A 21,311-nucleotide genomic window follows, 5' to 3' on the forward strand; every position below is an offset into this window, starting at 1 on the left:
TCTTTATTTCTGAACGAAGTGAAATATGAAAGTTATGTGGGGTCTGTTTCGGTAAACAAAAGAAAGGCTTATATACATCAATTGATACATGAAATGGCGTTTAGAAATGGAAATCCTGTCAACTCCAGAATTTGGGAGAAGCAAGTTGAAGGTGATCGCATTTTGCGTGCCATCATAATGACGTGCAGTAAACAGAGAGCAGTGACAGGCCACCAGGTGCCCATAGAGCGTGGTGAATGGGGAAGCAGCAAATTTTAATACTACGGCACTAAACATAGCTTTAAATATGTGCAAACGTGGTGACACTGTGCATATAGTAAATTGCTTCACCTATGCTGAGGAGGTATACTTGAATATGCTTAAACGCAAGAGATCTGCGTTGATTGTATGATGTTTATTGAGCAAAAGTCGCCTACTCCATGCAATGGCTAAGCTACTGCTGGCTTTTCACAACAAACACGCCCTATGCAGCAGAATCATTCGCAAGAGTCTACTTTTATCGGTCTTTCTCCCTCTAGATTCCGATAAGTGTTGTTACCTCTTATATTCGAACAGAAATTAACATTCGACAGCTTCAAATAATGATTTCTCTAATCGACAATGAATTCAACAGCCCCTACTATATGGCTCATATTCGAAATATCCAATATCCGCACAGCGATAACAAAATATAAGGAGCAGTAGTGACGTGACACGTGTCTGACAACGTCGATGATGTAGTCTATATCACTGAGGCCTCTTTATATTGTGTTTCAAGCCGCAGGCGGGTATCATCCTGAAACATGCCGTGAACTCGTAAAGAAAAAAGATTATATATTCCATTTTTCACTTTCATCAAGTTCTAGCTTGCGAAATAAGTCAGTGACTACCATTATAACGTTTATTTTGTAGTTCTTTTTTTTGTCCTTTCTACAGCAGCTTGGAAATCTGTTCTGTAAAGTCGCGCAATAAAGAACATGTGCAAGTTTCTGCGAAAAAAATCCCATAAAAAATGTTTCGATCAACTATACAGCCCGTATTAAAAAAGGAAAGATAAGACCTGTACTGCAGCCTACGTTTCCTCACATACAGGCAGCGTCTCTTGTCCCTTGGGCTGCGGCAACGGCCAGCGCCCTGGAATTTGGCTCGTTCGAGCAGACGCGTTTTCAATGAGGCGGCGCTTAGCAAACCTGACCACTCTGAGAAGCAGATGCGACATCGATGACGACAACGACTTGGGGGAACGATGATGGGGATGCCGACGGATCGCCGCAACGGAATGCGACCTCTCTTCTTGTTCGCTCGTCAAGAAACGCTTTTGGAGACGGTCCCTCTGAGTGCTTTCGAACCTCCCCCTCCCCTTCCTCCTCCCCGCTGGATCATCTTTCCGTGAGAACCGCTGTCATGCGGGCGGCGACTAGCTTCCAGGGCAAAGGAGAAAAAGATAGCGCAAGTGTAACGAGAACGAAGTGATCGTGTCCTCTTCTGGTCAGAAGTACCCCAGAGGAAAGTTTCGAAATAGTGCAGATGCTGACACAACTAGGAGCAATAACCATTTGCTAGATGTGGAACCGCACTACGCAATATGTAGTACTGTTTTTTTTTTTTTACTCATGTCGGACGAGTCTTAAAATTCGTTCGGCTGACCAACGGCCCGCAGTTTAATGGCGCTGAACCAAGCCGCTGTTGTCATTGAGTACGTCTGCTCGAGAGTGTTGGGCGCAATTGATTTACAATTTCAATAAAAATGGTACTCGACGGTCGGAACGACTGATCAGTGGTAACCACTCTCTCCGCGGAACGTTTGACACTGAAATGTTCCTAGTTCTTGGCACAAATCGGAGACTGGGCAAAGCGAAGTTTGACTAAAACCTGGATTTAACTAAGAATGAAATGGTCACACACACTCGTCAATACTCCGTAAGTATAGAGTGTGGTGCAACTGCCCTAGCCTTTTGCCTCACTACTCTTTTGTGTGTCCAAGGCTACTCCAGACCGCTTTTACTCTCCTAAACTCATGCTGTTCTTTTTTCCGTGTACTTGTGATATTTCTTTTCTTATATATATAGCAAAGCGACTTTGACCCAAGAGGTTCAGAGTACCTAAATATAGCTAGACATGCTTCTTCTCTATGCGTATGCCTGCTACCAGGATTCTTCCCTCGACAAATACCATATATAACCTTCGTTTCTGTGACATCGCTGTGCAAACGTCTCATGCTGTGCAACCGCAGAACTGGAATTTGCATTGCGCGATCGCTTTTGAGCAGTTTAGCGCATAAACGTCCAAACGTGCGTGAGAAAAACATTTGGGACCTTCGTGGTGGATAAACATAAACATTGCGTGAAATTACACGTTCCATACGATGAAAGTAAACACATTTGTGTAAGCATCGCCGTCAGTTGTAATAGATTTACATGACCGCTTAACTGAAGCTTCTCCTCACATGCAGTAGCATCTGTGGATGGTTGTTTTCGAGCGTTCTAGGGCAATCGAGCCGATCTTCTTCGGTTGGTCTGAAAGAAGGGCTTCCGCTGCATGCGGATGGTTCTTTCCGATCGATTGTTTCCAGGGGCGCTACAGCGTAAAACTATTCCATTTTTTTTTTGCCATTAGCCCTCCACGATTGGTCAAGCATTTTTTGGGGACACACCCACTTCGCCTGTCTGTCACGCGACTTCATGAAAATCGCGAAAGCTCCACATCCGATATTACGTGTACACAATGATTGTGCGTAATTAGGACGAACAATGCAAAAAGAATATTTTCAATGCTATGCCTTTTTCGCCATTAGCCCTATAGGTAAAAATATTCGGGCGGTGACCGAAATATTTTGACCTACGATGGTTACCTGTCGCCTGTCCGTCACGCGACGTGACAGAACCGGCAAAACTCACCACGTCAAAGTGGCATGTACGCAATGAAGAAGCATATAATTCCAAACACAACTTTTTTTTTTTTGCAATTGCCAGTCACTGCTCCATTCAGAAAGAAACAGGAGATGGCGGCCCACCCGTCGCTTCGACACTGGCTACGAGTAGCTTCCGAGGGGAAAAAAGATTTATTTGCGTGTAATAAAAGTTCTTTCGCGACACTATAACGTTGTCGCGCCCCTCATAATCAAATATACGACATCAATCTGCCAACTATTTTTGTTGAGGATCCGTTTTAGCGACCTGTTTACGTTGCGTTGCACGCCGCCTCGATTTTCTACCAGCCACGCAAGCCAAGCAAGGGAAAGCTGGCCAATCTCAGACGCCGGCGCCACCCCCCTCATCAGGTAACCTACCCTCACTGTGCCAGCTCGGCACCACCGAAACCCTCTGCACTTGTGCGCGCTCCTCGCCTCCTGTCAGCCAATTAGACCAAAAACAGACATCTAAAGGTAGGCGATGCTATCCGTTTTGAATGCGAACAAATGTGACTTCGTATAAACGAAGATTGCGTTTGATCGGGTTGTTCAAACCTCGCTGTGGGTGCTTGCGTCGGCGATTACGTAAATTTGACGTCAGGAGAGTAGAACAAAAAGAGATTTGAACATTTTTTACGTTACACGGCCGCAGGTCAGAGCCTGCGGTGAGGGGCTCAGAGGTCAGAGGTCAGAGCCTAAGGTGAGGGGCACCCAGTATTGCCGTCACAGCAGCCGAGAAATGCGGTTACACTGGCGTCACTTGACCCCACCCTTTCCCGCGGTGGCGCTATCGAAGAGGGCATTTCGCTTCGTTCACCGCGACGACGGTTATCATCGGTGATGATTATTATGGGCTTCAACGCCGGATACGCTGTAAAAGTTCCTCTCAGCTGTCGCTTTCTTCCATCTCACTGCTCGGAAAAGGAGCCGGCTGTTCGGTTGCACCAAACTATCTCCCACTTGGATCCATAACGACTCCGGAAGTGGGTCGCTGGGATTCGGGGATTTGCAGCGACCGTCCATTATTATTAATGTTATTTGGAAAAGAGTAATTGTCCCCATAATACGGTGGCTAAAACAGTTCTTTTATAATTTCAATGAATAAAGAAACTCTGCGGAGAAATTTCGAAAACCGGCCACCGCAATTATTTCTGACATTTCTTTGTCTTTTAGCGGAGCTTTATATTGCCTTCTAGAGACATCATGCTTCTGAACACTTCAGTTCTGAATTTTCTAAAAGTCATAATTTTGTATTAAGTTCTCAAATCTATACAAAGATAAAAAAGAAAAGAATGCGCCCCACCCACGCAAATAAAGAACAGCAGCCGCTCCTTATAGCGAAAGCACTCGCAGTTCTAAAAAAGTGGTCGGGTATCTCACTTTTGCCCGCGTATTTAGGTGCCATCCCACACAACCTTTATGAATACCGACGCCAGAAGGCAGGCACAGATACTATTTTTGATGCCTCAGTATTATGAGTGAACAGCTTTCATCATTTCGAGACGCAGTTCCGTCATCCTTAAGTTATCGGCGCTGCTGCCTAAATTAGCGATGCCTTTCTACGCGATCGACTAATGGTTTCAAGTTTTTGCTTATCAAAGCCTCACTGATCTTCTAAAATGCATTCTGCGTTGTGCCGCATTAAATATTGTCAACTTGACATCTGATGGACTGCATTACGAGGTGATGTCGCGTTCTGTTACACAGCTTATGGCTCAACTGCTCTGACCTAACGCAAGAAACGTAACGAGAAAAAAAGGAGCTCTGCCAGCTCTCATGGAGCTTCTCTCTTGATGGCGCTGTTGGTGATTTATTTCATAGGAACTTACTCTCCTAGTTGCGCAAGGCATCGAAGCAGATGTCTAGGTGAAATATCGAGGTGCCATTTCCACATCGCGGCGTCACTTTTTATTGCCCTATATTCAGCAGCTGTAAATGGAGAAACCCACCCACCGTTCTCTCAGTAAAGGTCGCGGAAGCTTACCGAAGCAAGGACGGAAACTATTATAGGGAAAATGGCGCAACGATTTGGCAGCGCACTATAAGGAATGCGCGCACATTTGGAGCACACAACTGTTTTCACCAATATATATCACTCCCGCTTATTAGACCATATCTCTGAAGTTTCGGAACACGTTTGAATACACTTTCTTTTTTACGTTATAAACGCTGTCAACTGTCTCGTACGCACATGGCTACCTCCGAGGGCAGCAAGATATTATGGCAATGTTAAACAGAAACAGCAAGGCGACTTCAATTTTTTTCGGTTCTACGACCATACGATCAAAGAGTAAGAATACTCGGTGTTAAGAGTCGTGGCGAATCAAACCTGTTTTTATATCAAACACAATAATGAAGCCTAATTCCCCAAGTACGTAAAAATCATATGACTATGCGACACACTTTGGCATGATTTTCATAAGCTACAACTCGAAAGCATATCCTAGCAGCATCCAACGATCTATGATTTAGGCTAAAAGCGCAAAAAAAGATACATTTACGGCCGTATACTCGAAATACAGCCGTACGCAACGCATAAAACAAAGTGCTCAGCTCACCATCGATCGTATTCCAGTGGAGCACGTATTGTGTGATGGCCGAGTTTCCCGTGAATGGAGTGGACCACGTGATCCGGGCTGTGCGGCTACCCACTTCTCGGACGTCAATATCTCCCGGAGGGTCCGGCACGTCTGCGCAGTATATAGTCAAGTGTAGGCAGAAAGCAAAGACCTGCATGGACGAACCAGTTGCTACCACGACTAGCGGCTGATGGTGCAACTGGACAAGTAATAATAAACGTAAAATAATTAGGAATATGTATTTCCTCACGAATATTTCAAAACGCATGTCTTATATCTAACGTAAGTTTATTGTGCACTTCAACTAGCATCATTAGTACTACCGACATTCAACTGTGCATATTTACATTTTCTTTCGACGAGGGCTGCTTTCTCGCACAAAAAAAAAAAATCTAAATAGAAACTCTAAATTTGAATACAGTCCTGGCATTCTAAAGAAAGTCCAAGAAGGCTCTGTAATTCGAGCCGTTTGACTCCACTTGTGGGTATGACACACTATGTACCTGTGGATATGCGCACAATTATATTTTTCTTCTTTCTTATTTTCGTTCTCCTTTTTCCTTTTCCCCAAATGTAGAATAGCCAACAGGGCGGGCCCACGGTTAACTTTGCTGCCTTTGCTTTATTTCCCTACCTCTGTTTATCCCCAACTTTGCGATTAGCATCGGCAGTTTTCATACACATGTCGCCATTTCAAGTTGTTCCCAAACTTATCTCAGTAATGTGAAATATCATACGGGAACTATAGTTTGTTTAACTAAGAGCATTACATTTGGTTTATATCTCTATTGGGTATAGAGCGCTTATTCAATAAAACATACTTGCGCTGTTATCATAAGCTTGGACCACTTTCATCTCTATAGACCTTATTCGCGGTTAAACGGAAAGTGGTGTGCGTGTAAAGCTAGCTTCCCAATGTCGCTACAAATTCGGTTGGGGCCCATGCCTAAGCGCTTCAGGGAACGCAGGAGTTAAATGACGTAAGCGCTATATTTAGTTGTAGAGCTCAGTATACCGATTCCCTGGCCACTCATCAACTCGAATACTAACTAACTAAACAACGCTGTGTTTTGGCTAGAAAGTATAGGCACGTTGAGACTGCATTAGAAGAACACGGTTTAAGGCGTTTATTTTACAATATAAGCCGCAGGGGGCCCATAACTATTTAAGGCTCCCTAATTTATTTGGAGCTAACTGACACTTCCGGTGCAACTGTAGTATTCATGAACACAAATATAGACCTCCAAGAAAACGCAAGCGTGCATGAATTCAAAAAAGAAATTGCTCTCCTGTGAAGACGTGGCGTCGTGATCTCCGCCTTTTTTTTCAAGAAGTGGATGAAAGAGATAGTTTCGCAAGAAGATCACACACTGAAGTTTTATTACTATTAGGCATTCTCCAGCAATCCAGAGTCAAATGACGTCGACACAAGCTAATAAATCCTAAAGGACCTGATTTTACGCAGGAATTCAGGAACACAGGGCCCGTGTGATGAAGCTCCTAAACTAAAGCTGACAGAAATAGTGGGTGTCAGCCAATCATCATGCTGGACATACCTATAGTGAAAATTTCCAACTAATGGCGAACAGCGTTTTCGCAAAAGAAACTTGAGAAACTCAGCCCCAGATGGCTTTAGCGACGTTCTCGCGATAGAAACTACGAGCACAAGCGCTTAACCTAACGTGGCATCAATGGAATTCATGCGAATTTACAAACATCCTTGGATGTTAACATACGGCGTCTTATTTCGTGCGTTCTCTCAAGGCATGATATGCCCTTTCTAGTCCGTCTATGGCTCAGAATATAATATTCAGATGCATACCCCTTTACCATCAAAGTGACCAATAGCCAACTTTGTGACGTCTTGCGGCCGCAGCCAAATGACCTCACAGCTTTTTTTGGGAGTGCCCTCATTTTCGCTGGCAACGAGCAGCCATTCTCCTCCGCACTGGACCAGCTGGACAAGCGCCCGCCCACAGAAAGCAAAATTATTGTCCATCAGCCTACGCAGACGGTCGTGCGAGCCACTCTAAAAGCGTTCCTGCGTTACCTAATAGACACCGGATTGTACGACAAATTTGGATAGTGTGACACCGTACACTGTGTGACCTTGTATGGACATTAACACTGTGCATGACTGTGTGGCATGCTCACCGACTGCGTGAGAGAGAACCCACACATACACTTTTATATTGTTCCTTCTTCCCTTCATTTTTTTTTTTTGCTCACACTTCGTACCCCATTTCCCTTTCCCCAATATGGGCAGCCAGCCGGAGATATTTTGTTTTTAACATCCCTCTCTTTCCATCAATTTGATATCTCTCTCTCTCTCTCTCTCTCTCTCTCTTTCTCTCTCTATCTCTCTCTCTTTCACTGTTCCTGCTGAGGCACTGCGAATTTTCTTACTCATGTCGTCCCGCCAAAAGGCTGCAAAGCCTTTAGGTAACAGCGCAGGCTTACGCGAATCGAAGTAACTCTTCGCAAGTATACTTCCAGCACCTTATAGACCTTTTCTTTATACCACCCGGCAAACAAAATTTGTCAAGCCATTTAGCGACTTCTCAAAGTGTGATTGTATGCGCAGTTGAAAAGTTGCAGGAAAGCACTGAGAAAGAAAAACAAACCTATCATGCACAACTCTTTCAATTTATTCGAATATATTTTGCATTAGGAAAGCAAGACAGTGAAGTGCGAGCAAAAGAAAACAAGTCACGGTACACCCGGGGAGAGCTTTTGCTTCAAGCCCCTTCATTGGCAAGTTTTAGAACTCAAATAAACAGACTCGCTTTCATTTTTTTGTTCCTTTTATTCGTAGTAGATTGAGGTATTTCTTTTGTCTCTCCCTCTTACTCTCTCGCTGTATATCCACTAGGTCTGTACCGACGAAGATCTCGTTTGAGTGAAAAACCGAATGCCAGTGCTGGTGCGAGTGCTCCTAATGATAAAGCCAAATTAATTGCTCCCTCTGTTCCTCTAATTAGCTGTGAAGGGAAGGCGCACGGCCGTGTGCCTCGGCTTTCGTTCTCAGAAACAAGAAAATGGCATAGACAAAACAGGCCCCAATTGCGCAGGAGGCGAATATCAGGCCCTGGATTTGTCGTTAGCAGCGACGCTAGCGAAGAGAGTTTGCAGAGCGGAAAGAAATGTTCAATTCGACAATCGTGTGCCCGAACTCTAAATCAGGGCGCGAGACAAAAAAAATATAAACAAAATAAAGCACGAACCTAGACACGTTACCCTGTCAAGAGATAATAGAGTAAAACAAAAGAATTACAGAAAGAAAAATTGTGACTATCGCCAAATCAAATGGCTGGAGGCACTTGCAAAAAAAATTTTTCGATAACGAAGACTTCATAGGGCGAACTCTCCTTTTGATCATTTTATGGATCAAACATTAGAGTCGTAAAATAAACTATAACATCGTGCTTAGCTTTATCGACTCCGCTGTCTTAATATATGAAGGTGCACTGCGTCAAGCTGTGAATTGAATCGCAAAACAAATCATGTCAACTTAAAAATCAATCGTAAAGAAATCAACCTCCTTTCTACAAAGTTAAATCATCGACTCTCTGCTTTCGAATATACCGTATTTACTCGCATAATGATCGCACTCGCGTAATGATCGCACCCCTGAATTTTGTCGTCAAAATTCGATTTTTTTTATTTCCCGTGTAATGATCGCACCCTGAACTTGCCGCAGCGATATGTCGTGTGCCAAGTTTAGCTAATAATGATCGCGCTTACTATCTGTCAAATGCTACGCGAACGACTCGTCTGCACGCACCAAACATTCTTAAGTAGATGCCTCATTTCATTACTTTCATCACTTTCCGCACTTCCATGGCTAAAGGACGTACAACCAAACTTGCCTTTATTATGGGTAGGCTTTATAATGGTTGTGGTTAACAAAAACAAAAAACGCTCCTTTCGATTTTTTTCATCTGCACTCGTGAGCACGCAACAAATCGCGCGCGGCAATCATAGTAGCCACGTTTACACTGATACGTTAAAAGTGTACCCTATTCATACGCCGACGCTTTTAACACAGCTAAGATATTCGCCTACCCTTAGCGGAAACGTGCCGTGTTAGGATAGTAGTGAAGACAGATGCCGCAGTTTCCGCAGCACGCCGGCCATGTGTTTCTATGTCACTGGCAGCTAAGCATGCCCATCTCTGTTTCTGTCCCCTCAAAGTGGACATGGCTACGTTATTGCCGCAAACTTGCCAATATTAACGATATTATTCATCACTGATACGGAAGAAACTGTTTCAATGCACGTAATGTACTCACGAGAAGAAGAAAACGATCGCGTTCGGCTTGCTTTGCCGGCCGCCATTTTTGTTTTGGTGTCCCGCACCCGCATCCCGCAGCAAACGCAGGACGAAAAAAATTTTTTTTTCCTCGCGGGAAATTTAACCCGCGTAATGATCGCACCCCTGAATTTGTGTCAATTTTTCTGACAAAAAAGTGCGATCATTATGCGAGTAAATACGGTAAATAAAGTGAAGGACACCCTTATCAGAGCTACGAAAAGGTTCAAGGTTCACGTTTAGTGTGACTTTACAGATAAAAGTTTTGCTTTAAAGATATCAAATTTGACCAGCTCTAATGTCATTAACTGCGGCAGCAGCAGCCTCTAACAGCGAACAGTGATATCTTTTAAAGGACTTTTATTTACGATGCGCAGAACGCCGTGTCATTGCGGCTGTGGACTTCTAGTTACGTGCACAACACTGGGCAAAAGTTGCTAGACACTGTACCACTGCGCACTAGCTCAGTGGTTAATGCATCAGGCGTCTAGCTGCGTAATGATGATGATGATGATGATGATGATGATGTTAATGTTATTCGCACATACCCACTCAAGGGGAGGTTGGCCAAGAGTCACGCAGGTAATAATGCCTCTTGGGTGAGTTTCATCCTCATTTCTTTCCCTCCACAATCCTGTATTCAAGTTTAGCCTATACAATTTTACTAACATGGATAGCGCCGTTTCTCGCACAGTTCGCTTTCATATAATGCCGTGCGTCTCATTCTCTTATTTCTTTCACTAAATGTTAAAAGTAGTTATAATAGATGCAGAGAAAATGCATTGAAAATACAGCGAAGCTATTCATATGTATTTGCGGTTGACTAGGAAAGCACGGACAAAAAAAAAAAAACGTAGTGGCGAGCAGCAGTAGTGTATTGGCGAGTAGCATTGTGAGAGCCTCGGATGTAGGTCCGTAGACTGCAGCGAATAAAGCACCGCTTTCGCAGACAGCCTCGAGAATGTCATTTCTGTTAAATGACTGAGGGCATCTGCTCTGATAGCGATCTGTTATCTTCCAGCCTTTCAATTGTTGTGTCTCAATCCGATTAACAGTGAAGGAACAAAGAGAGATTACGTGAAAGCCGCTTCACAGCCGCGCGTGCTGCACGTGTAGCACTGCTGTTCGTCCAAGTTCCTTTGATATGTCACTCTAGTCAAGGCAGCCTACACGCAAGCGATTGCATGTAGGCTTCACATTTTAGTCTCGTACAAAAAAAGAAATTGTTAACGAAAACGTCAAATCTAAGCATTATTCGCTACGATCGCCCAGACCTTGAACGGTAAGTTGAATATTCGTCGAATCCTCGCCGAACTCATTGGCCGCCTGGCAGGTGTAGACAGCGTTGTCTGACCTCTCCACCTGATGGATGCTGATCTTTGAGACGGTGACGTCGCCATTTCTATCTTCCATCCGGGAGTACCTGAAATACGTGGAGACAAGATAAGAGTAATGGTGTTCGGGACATTTCGTCCTCCGCTGTGATTTATTATGATTTTGCTCAATTTTCCATTTCCTTAAAACAAAGCAGTAATTTAGTACTACGAGTTTTGTTTTATTTTCTCCTCCTTAAATTTGACGTAGTGATTCCGGTCCTAAGCTACACGTATTGTTATCTAAGTTCGGCAGAGCTTTCGTGAGCATCACAGCTCTTTGGGAAATAATTACAAAAAGAAGTGCGTGTGTTTTGCTCCTCCAGAAACACGAGATTGAATCAAACGTCTGTCGCAGTTTACTTTTGTTTTCTCTGTTTACTTTTCTTTTCTCACTCAGTTCTGTTTTCCTATTGTCAACGAGGCTCGTAATTAGTCCGTTTACCGACACAGACTATAAAACTGCTCCTTGCCATTTTTATATAATGAACCATCTCATAAAAAACTATGAATAAACATTTACTTAGGCTTTCGGGTTCATCAGTAAAGACTGCGCGAGCTGACACAAGGATGGAAGTAAAAGAACGTGAAGACATCGCGCCACGGGAGACATCCTTATTAGTTATGCGGAATCCAAAGAACATTTTTTGTTTTACCGTAGCTTATAAGTCTATAAGTTTATGCAGCTCTATGTAGTTAGGACAAAAAGTTTTGTCCTTTTTACAAAAACAGGCCTAAGAGAATTGGAATCTGTCGTAGGTTGAGGCTCTTTCAACTTGGATTTGTCATCTTCACTTTTCGCCATTTACCGTCGTCTTCAACTGGACTTCGTATCCAAATAGTATTCACGCGACTCATTCGACCGTAACAGCGCAAAATCAGTAAAGGACTTGTCTGTCCGCTTGTTGTTATTGCGCTATTTTCGTCTTCAAGAGTGATTTAGATAGCCTTTAGTTTCGGTGCTTTGCAAAACCTATAAACAATTTCATCACCTCCTTTCTTTCAACACGTTGAGTGGGAGGTTGTTCTTGAGCCAGTGGAAGCGTATCGGTGAGTCTCCCTCAGCTGGACAGGTCACCTCGGTGCTTTCGCCTCGGCGCACGGAGACGGTCGTGAACTTGCTCGCAAAGCGTGGGGCACCTGGCATGCAATTAAGGTTCAGAGTGGCAGGTAAACCATGGAAACAGGTAGTGAACATAACCAAATGCACTAAAGAACTATATCAATGTTATGTTTTAAGAAACAATGATTTTTTTCTCTGCCGATAGGAAACAAGCCACTATTCATTATCGTCTTAACGTTTATTTCAATCAACCAATTTTATAACCGGTTAGGACAGACGGCGACCCTTGGTTGTCTGCTTTTTCCGAGCAGCTACATGGTTGAAACATGTTTCGCCTCACCGCCAGTTATATAACAGGAAGGCTAGTGAGATCCCACTGTGGTAATTTAATAGCATGAATGAGCAATATATGGTACTAGACAGCCAACTTTTAAAGGTACAACGATAAGTGTACATGGCGCTACACGATAATGTAGTTGCAAGCGCGTCGCCGGTAACTCACTTCGCACAGTAAGATGCAGCACGCGGCTGATCCCGGATCCCACGCCGTTCGAGGCCTCGCAGAGATACAATCCCGCGTCCCCGGGCTCCACACTGCGGATGCTGAGTGTCCCGTTGACCAGTATGTGGATGCGCGAGTTGCTGATGATGGTGCGGAACTGCGACGCTGGACTTACAGGCTCTGCGAAGGAGTGTCCCTTGTGTAGTCAAGCCGGCAGTGATTGTCGGCAGCCAATGCATTAGTACTACTGAATTAGCAACAACACAATAAGAAGAGCTTTCAAAGTCCAGGTTGCCTGCCCAGTGAAGTGGCTGTCTGCTGCTTCATTAACTTCCATCAGCATTTCGTTTATTTTATTTTTTTTTTAGCTTTCTGTGATACAGATCAATTGCTGCAGTGAAAGCATCTGCCTGTTTATAGCAGCTTGCGTTAGCTTTATTGTGAATTTCGTTCTCCCTTCCGACGACCACAACTGCCAAACCAAGTCGACGTGCTCGGTGTCTTGTAAAGTTAATTCAGAGCAGGCTTCGTGCTGTGTAGTTTAGTAATCACCTGCAGCGCTTTTCCATCGAATGTGGGGCTGGGGCACGCCGCTGGCCTGGCAGTCGACGTAAACCGAGCGTCCTGTCACGGCAGTCGTGTCATTTGGCTCCATAGTCCAGGCAGGAGGCACTGCGAGCGCATTATTAATGAATGCACACCCTTTAACTGGTTCCCTTGCAGAGGGAGTGTGACACTGACATGTGTTCTGCTTCGCGAGGACATCTGTCCTCGCTCGGGCGCATAACGTGGATGTAATTGTTCTATTTTCTCCAACTTGTTGCGGTGGAATGAATGAATGAATTCACAAGGACGAGATGACGGCGCTGTACGATTAAAGTCGCAGCTATAGGGGCGCAAATCAAGTCCAGGCGCAGTGTCATACTATCGGCACTATGATGGCTTGTTTATTTCCGGATATGTTTTGAATTTTCACTTTCATTCATTATTCATTATTCATTACTTAGAAGGTTCAACTGAGACCTTAATAAGCACTTTGAACATCAGTACCTAGTTGGTGCAAATTAATAAGTTTGGCGGCGTACTCTATTCATCTTTCCTACTTTTTTACGGTTTTTGATGGTTGATTTATTCAAGAAGCTAAGTGATCTTCATCTAGTCAGATCCTGGTCACATGCGATTTTGACGTGTCATTATTCACTATTTGTCAATAGACAAATGAATAGAAAACCCAACACATAAAACCCGCATGCCTAAATAAGCGCCGGGTACCTGTGTGGCCGGGTAATTTTCTGTCCGGGCTTTACCTGAGCTCATGTGAACTTATCAAGTACAATGAATCAGCGGGCCCGGCAGCATGTTTTTGCAAGCCAAAAATATGAATATCAATAGTGTTGAACGCTGGGTGAGTTGGTACAGCGTCATTCTCTAAATAGCGCAATAAAAGGCGCCACGTGCAGAAGCAAACACACGATAGTGCTCTTTTTTGGCCATTATTATGATAAAATTACTAAGGCAGCTATGACCATCCGTGCAAGAACGCACCTTTAACGAGTAGCTCGGCGGAGTGCTCGGCTGACGCGTACTCGTTCGCGGCCCGGCACGTGTAGTTTCCGTTGAGGCGCGACGAGACGCGTGGCAGAGTCAGCGTGGACACGAAGCCGCCTTCCGGCGAGAGCACGGCCACGTCGGGAAGCGGGTAGGCGCCCGGTACCAGCGGCTTCCCGTCGCGTAGCCACTCGATGCGGATCGGAGGGTCTCCGGCGTGCACTAGACACGTGAGACCCGCCCGCATCCCCTCGTGCAGGTTGGCCTGGAAGCCAAATGGCGTTATCTGTGGCCCGGCTGCGAATTGTTGAGAAATAAAGGGGGCAACAGGTGGAGGAGGGGGAGGGGGTCGAGGAGGGGGGTGGGGCACAGTTCAGTCATGTAATGAACAGAGCTTGCGCGCAGGCTTCCGAAAGTCGCAAATCAAGGGTCTAGCATACAACCACGGGATAAAAAAAGTTTAGAGTATAGAAGCATAGAAGTACTCAACTAGCTCCAATATAGTCAAGCGTTTGCAGTCCTGGCATGCGTGGGCGTATGTGCGCGTGTTATGGATCAGCGCAATGTCCTGTTTCATCTTGCATTTTGTTTACGCATGTGTAACGCTGCCACACCACCGTAGACGTTAACCAACTAGCATGGCTTTCTGTTCTTTTCTGAGTGACATTCACCTTTTCCATTTAGCTTGCGATACGTGGCCCACCACTGGCAAGCTGCATGACATAGAATATGAATGAGAAATGGTAGGTTTCGTTGTCTTCTCAGACTTGTGCTCATATGTATCCTCACAATTATAGTTGGGCTATAACTTCAGAGCCAACAACCACGATGGACTAAGCCCTCATTCAGTTACTGCGGACCTCAGCTGCCGGACACTGGTGCCTTAAACAAACTGCGGTAAAGCAGGAGTAAACTTCCCCCGCTATCGTCAACGGTGCTTTCATCTAGAATGCTTGTAAGGCGTATCACTGTAACAAAATTCCAGCACAGCGAAGCTATTGCATCACCGCGGTAAGCAACGTCAACCTCATTATAACGCCCCGTTACTAGCTCAGCAACGCAGAGAATGGTCTTATGCAGATTATTTCTGCTTTCTATTTTTATTTTACTCGGGATAATTAAGCGCTGAACTACGTGGCGAGGTTCCAGGAGTCCGCTCTGCGGCATACTCGCTAGCAAAAGCATGTTTACTGTGTAAACTCAGGTGTCGAAATCGTGTGGACTTTATATCCTTCTTTACTGCTAGGCGGCGCTTATCGAGCTCGCTGCAGGCTTGGATAATTCCTTGCTATGTTTTACATCAACTTTCCCCGTTCAGTAGAGTACGCTGCCCGCCAGCGGAAGGCGTGCGGCTCAATCCATTACGCGGCCGCTCATTGACAGGCAGTGCTTTTAAAAAAGCTGCGTCATTATGGAAGCACTTAGGATGATTGAGCCCAGCCTTCTCCGTGTTGCATTTGTGTGTGCTTTACTCAATTCGGTGAGTACGCATTTTAATTATAGGCACGCCGTTACTGGACTGGTCTGCGGCGCATGGTCCTTCATGAAAGTGGTTTTCAATCTTCTATACGTTAGCTACACTAGAAACAAAAGCCTATACGCTATGAAGCCACACACACAAAAAAAAAACAGAGAGAAAGAGAGCTCTCTCATTTCTTACAATGTTGGAGGGCACCAACTACGCTAACAACCTTCCGTTATCCTGTCAACTTTCCACGAAGCATTTCGTCAGTACCTCAGTGCCGTCAGTGAACTCAAAGGTATTGTTCCCTCATTTTAATTCTGGCAATTGACTCACTATCGCAGGTACGCGGAAGCGGTCAGAATAGTCACAATATCGTTTGTTATATTCTAGTGTGGAAGTGAAGGCCATTGGATGTTTCAATATATAAATGAAAGGTTGTTAGGAATAAAATGTGTGACTTGTGCCCGAGCCCACTTCGAAAGTCTTTCACGCTAGTTTCATTTATAGCGCAGAAGGTTTCTTAAATCTATTCCTTGGTTACTATTTGCTGTTGTTCTTATTTTTTCGGAGCTGTAGACTATCCCGGCTCAGCCGCTAACTTCTTTTGCACATAAAAAGGACATTATCAAGAAAATGCCGAAAGGCAGCGCCGCTTTAAAACATTGGAAGCAGTAAGAGATGAGCGAACACAGGTAGAAAAAAATTATGCCTTGTCAAAAGAACAAGGGAGCCTTGATGTGTTACTATGGAAACGTCAGATAAAGCCAATACGTCAATGTCGAAGACCGTTTGTGGCCAAATTATCTATCACGCCTAGAAAAAGACCAGGCAGGAGCTTACTAGAATCCATTTTGTTAAATTGTCTCAGTTTTTACCGCTAAGGAAACCAGGATATAAAGGTAAATAAGGGCAAATGCGGTGGTGCGTAAGTGATAGGGCGCTTGAACACGATCCTTTCGATGAAAAATTAAACGCTTGCTCATGTGGCATAGCACTTTGCCGAATGCTCATGCGTGCCACTTTATGACAGAATTAAAATACTAGGAAAAAGAAGGGACACCATAGATGGTGAACTCTTGCAGGTAAACCACATTAAGAAATATGATTTTCAACGCATAAGCAAAACGTCAGTGAACTTCCGGAAAAGTGAATATAATATGACTATAAGATTTCATCTAATTTCCTTATCTAGTTGCGGACAGCTAAAGGTAGTAGGTACTCCTATCTTTCTACAATATATTGCAGTATACTATGATAAGGGGCTTGTAGTGTCCCCATGCCGGAAGCATCAGTGAGGAGGTTCAACAAGGAGGTTCACTCACTGAACCAATAAAGTTTCACTCACTGCGCACAAGCAGCAGTGTTGTCCGATGGAGAACCTGGGAGTCTGGTCCATGCACGGTGCACGTGTATTGGCCCTGGTCGTGCTCGTGGTCAATATTTTGGATTTGTAGCGTCCCGTTAGGAAATACCATCTGGCGCTGGTTCAGCGGCAGCCGCCGGCCATCTGCGTTGTTTCGTAACGTAAAAAAAGACAGCGAGTGCCCCTTGGTATTCGTTAAAGAGGTTTCCAATGTGTACACTACTTGCTGAATAAGTAGGGCGGAACACTTCGATTTTCGATGTTAAATTATGGGGCCGTAACACATCACTGCGAGTAATCAATGACGAAAAAGAAACGTCCTGGTGTTTTCCATGCCAGAATCACGATCTCATTATGACGCACACCATAGGGGGGGGGGGGACTACGGATTAATTCTGACCCCCTGGGGTTCAATACCGAGCACCTAATTTTAAGTACATGAGTGTTTCCGCACTTCGGCCCCATCGGAATGCTGCCGCCACGGCCAGAACGAACTTCCGGCGTCGAGCTCAGCAGCGTCAAGAGCGCTAATGGTAGCAAACCAATCTTTGACATCAATAGGGAAAGTTCCTGCGTTACTTGGTCAGTTTTCAGACTTACCTTTTGAACGCGACGAAAACGTATCTGACGGTTGTCTTCAAGATCAGTCGCACGTGCTCCATTACAGCTGACAACGAATACACGTCAAATGTGCCATGGCCTTTGAAATACGAAGCCGCTGGTCAAACAATCACAATCTCTCTCTTTGGCTTCTCTCGAACTAATGCAGTGATGTACTCAAACCAAATGAAATAAACTTTGAGTTATCAATATCTCTAACCGGTACACGTTATTGAACCGATGGCTAATGGACAAATAATCTTGGCCGAAGATGTGCCGCATATACAGGTCCCCATGTTCACAGAAAAAAGAAGGCTAAACTAAATAAGCAATGGGCATAAATAAGTGCAAGCTCGCAGCTTGCGCAAACACTGAAGTGGAGAGAAAAACCGAAAAATGACTACTCGTGCCAACACGTTCGATGCTAAAGTCCCTTAATTAAGTCAGTACGGTGATGCTGCGGCCACCAGGCTACTTGGCTTCCGCGCGCGATGAATCTCGGAGGTCAAGCCGCATGTGAAATTTGTTTTACGCCACGCTGCGCTACGCATGTCGAAGCTTGCGAAACCTTGTCTAATGCTGCTACATCAGCGCTGCGGCAACGGGAACACTCACGGGTGTCGCAGAACTTAATCGCCCTCCCCTCCCCCCCCCCCACCCACTATAAAGCAACTAACCATAGTCTAAGCATATTTAACGTGGTCTGTCCATTACCCCCGCCTAGCTCTCCCCTGCAGTCCTGCCCACGCTACCTCAGACATGTAAGCGTCTGCCTTCTCACAGGTCGCGGTCTCACCAGTGAAGTTCCTTTGAGCTTGACCTTCCTTTACTAATGTCTGTATCCTAGCTAGTTCGTTGTAAGGCGATGTCCTTGAAGGGAACATTGCAAAGGACTTGGCAGGCTAGTAAACTGCATTAAGAGAACGCTGTACATACAATTGAGTTCATGAATACTTCATATACTCTAGGTTGCACTTTAGACATACGGGCGAGATGAGATGGCCCGGAAGACACGAGCTTAAACTCCCAACTGAATTTTTTAATGAAGGCACTGTAATTTCTACAAAAAAAAAGATATCTTAGAAAGCTCACCTAGTATTAAAACCCCTTACACAGAAAAAAGCAAATAATTATTGAAACCATGCTAACGCACAACGCCTGGAGTTTCTTATCGGTCATTTTTTGATTAGCACTACCAGCGACTTTTTTTACCACTGTCGTGACACGTTTTTCTTGCAGTCACAAAGCAACGTGCTCAATAAACTGCGCAAGCGTACAATGCCAGTTCTAATTTTGTGTTTATTTTTACCAGTGGTATTGTCAGGCCTCAAGAAGGACGCGTGTCAGATTTAGTTTGACTCGGGGGCCGTTTTTCGCCGCACACTATGTGTGTGTTGGCTTCTCGCCTCGACCGTCTTTTCCGCTAATCCCTTCAAAGGCCTTGTCCTTTCTGTGCAACAAATCGCACTCACCTTTGTCCCAGTCTATGTTCCCGTACGGGTATCCGCCGAACGGGCACTGCACCGTGAATGTGCCACCGGCCAGCGCCGAGAGGTTTCCCAGCGCTCGAACGAAAATCGGCCCGTACACGTTGATTCGTGCCGAGTGTGACGCCATGCCTGCGTAGTTGGACGCCTCACACACGTAAGAGCCGCCGTCCTTGACTTCAGCCGACGATATAGACAGCGTGCTGGACACCTCGGCTCCGACTGCGCCAGAACTGGCATCTGGACCGGCAGCTCGGACTCGGACACGGCCGTGGCGACTGTCGATGGGCCATACACCGTCCAACGACCAAGTGATGCGTGGAGGCGGGTCACCCGACGCCACACAACGCAGAGAGACAGGCTTGCCCGGCCGCACGGTGATCTCGTCGAAAGTTGATTTGAACCTGGGAGCTTGATCTAAAGATGACGTGAAGGAAAAGCATAAAAGAGAAAAAGATCCATTTAACCGGTTATAACTACATATGTTAGGTTTTTTTAAAGCAAGGAATTTAATAATTACCTTTGCACTGTGTTTTTCTTCTTGTCGCGTTTGTATCACCCCATGCCAGTAGCAGATGAAGTCAAGAGGCGTCTTTGCCCCTTTTTGAAGCGTTTTAGAGGACACGCACCAAACAATTGTTTAGATATTTCTGTGTATTGCTCGAGGCTCACACTGCAAGACACTAATGATTGCAAAACACTTGTGCCTCTAATGACCAGCAAGTGACATAAAGTGACGGATGAGCGGATTTGATCTATAAGCCTTTTTTCAAGCCACTAGATCCAGGCAGTACCTGTCGATAAAACTGTGGAATGTTTATGTGTATCTGTGAATCATAAACATATATAACAGAAATTTTTGTACATAAGCTGCTTTTGATTATTGGATTTTGTGTCTTGAAATAGAACTGTCATCCACCCGACAATAGCACCATACTACAAAAACTACAAAGAGGGACATATTGGTTTCTCAAACAGAGAGTTACATAGTTGAAGAAAACACCATCTTTCTCCTGGGATTGAAACCAGGGCCAACGTCATTCAGACCGGACGATCTCCCATCAGATTCTGCGCTAGCCAGGAGGCTAGAAGATCGTAGGCAGAGGAAGAAGTGATCGAGAACGCAGAGCGTGGGAAAACTGACAGTCGCAAATCACTTCTGGGGAACGCCGCAAGGAGTCGGAAGTTCCATAAAAGGGAAATTTTTCAATTTCATTGCATATATGCCTTGCAGTACATCCCCCAAGTACACAGCATTGAAGAAATCGTATTGCGAAGCATTGAAGCCAACGAAACGCGTCATCTATGAGGCGTGTGCTGCATCCCGGCTCCTCTCTGGCACTCCCTTCCTAGAGTTACCGTATAGAGAGCTAATCATTGGTCCTCCATATTGCAATACGCTTTAGGGCAGCGAAGTCCCCTCTCGCTCGGGCAGGGGCTACGTTCAAGGCCGCTTTCTCGCCAATCTTATTTATTGCTGCTTTTCAGAAAGCAGCTCTTAGGCACCCGTCCCTACGTCGAGCGTCGGCGTAAACAAACCAATGAGCCCAGCGAAGCATGAAAGAGTGAACGCGGATCGGGAGATGAAAGGCGCGAGCCGCGCACGGCGGAGATCACTGAGAGTTGCCCCTTCAGTGACGCGCGCGCGGGAAACTGGTGTCATGCAGACCCGCCCGACCACTCTATACGTACTCGTATATGGTCTCAGCCGGACCGCTCGTTTCGTACTATCGCCTGCTCGTGTCAGCTCTTCCTCGCGCTTGTTTGGTTTGCTTGGTTTGGTCTCGTTCGCGCTTGTTTCTATTGTCATGGTTTGCCCCGCGCCACTCAATATATTGCGAAATGAAATATCATTAGACCTGCGCTCAAAATTTGCATGAGGAAGTATCGTTAACCTTGCGCGAAATGCGTTTTATTTTATCCGCTGTTGTACTGAACGATATATTTTCGCTTTACAGATGAAGCATGTGCTTGAAATTAGCGTTCTCGCAGAGTAAGAGTATTACATTAAATTACACTATACTACTAGCATGCACCGTATGTAAAACAAAACAAAACAAAAAGACTTTTCACACCCACTACGATTCCTGCAGTAGGGCGCGCTGCAACCTGTCATACTGGTAACGCAA

At 45.1% G+C, this 21,311-nt stretch overlaps 1 protein-coding gene across 2 annotated transcripts in view; it reads right to left on the minus strand.

The window, feature by feature from the left end:
- The window catches only part of LOC126536787 (cell adhesion molecule Dscam1-like), a 236,582-nt gene that overhangs the window by 29,330 nt on the left and 185,941 nt on the right, over positions 1–21,311 (minus strand). For both annotated transcript variants that reach the window (XM_050183790.2, XM_055073936.1), the window contains exons 8-15: positions 19,168–19,599; positions 17,078–17,239; positions 14,265–14,564; positions 13,272–13,391; positions 12,720–12,899; positions 12,147–12,294; positions 11,056–11,204; positions 5,449–5,580 (exon numbers count right to left, since the gene is read on the minus strand). In XM_050183790.2, the coding sequence (XP_050039747.1) occupies positions 5,449–5,580; positions 11,056–11,204; positions 12,147–12,294; positions 12,720–12,899; positions 13,272–13,391; positions 14,265–14,564; positions 17,078–17,239; positions 19,168–19,599 (1,623 nt within the window). The remainder of the gene's footprint in view (positions 1–5,448; positions 5,581–11,055; positions 11,205–12,146; positions 12,295–12,719; positions 12,900–13,271; positions 13,392–14,264; positions 14,565–17,077; positions 17,240–19,167; positions 19,600–21,311) is intronic.

Source organism: Dermacentor andersoni, chromosome 4, assembly GCF_023375885.2.
Source record: "Dermacentor andersoni chromosome 4, qqDerAnde1_hic_scaffold, whole genome shotgun sequence".
Lineage (NCBI taxonomy): Eukaryota > Metazoa > Arthropoda > Arachnida > Ixodida > Ixodidae > Dermacentor > Dermacentor andersoni.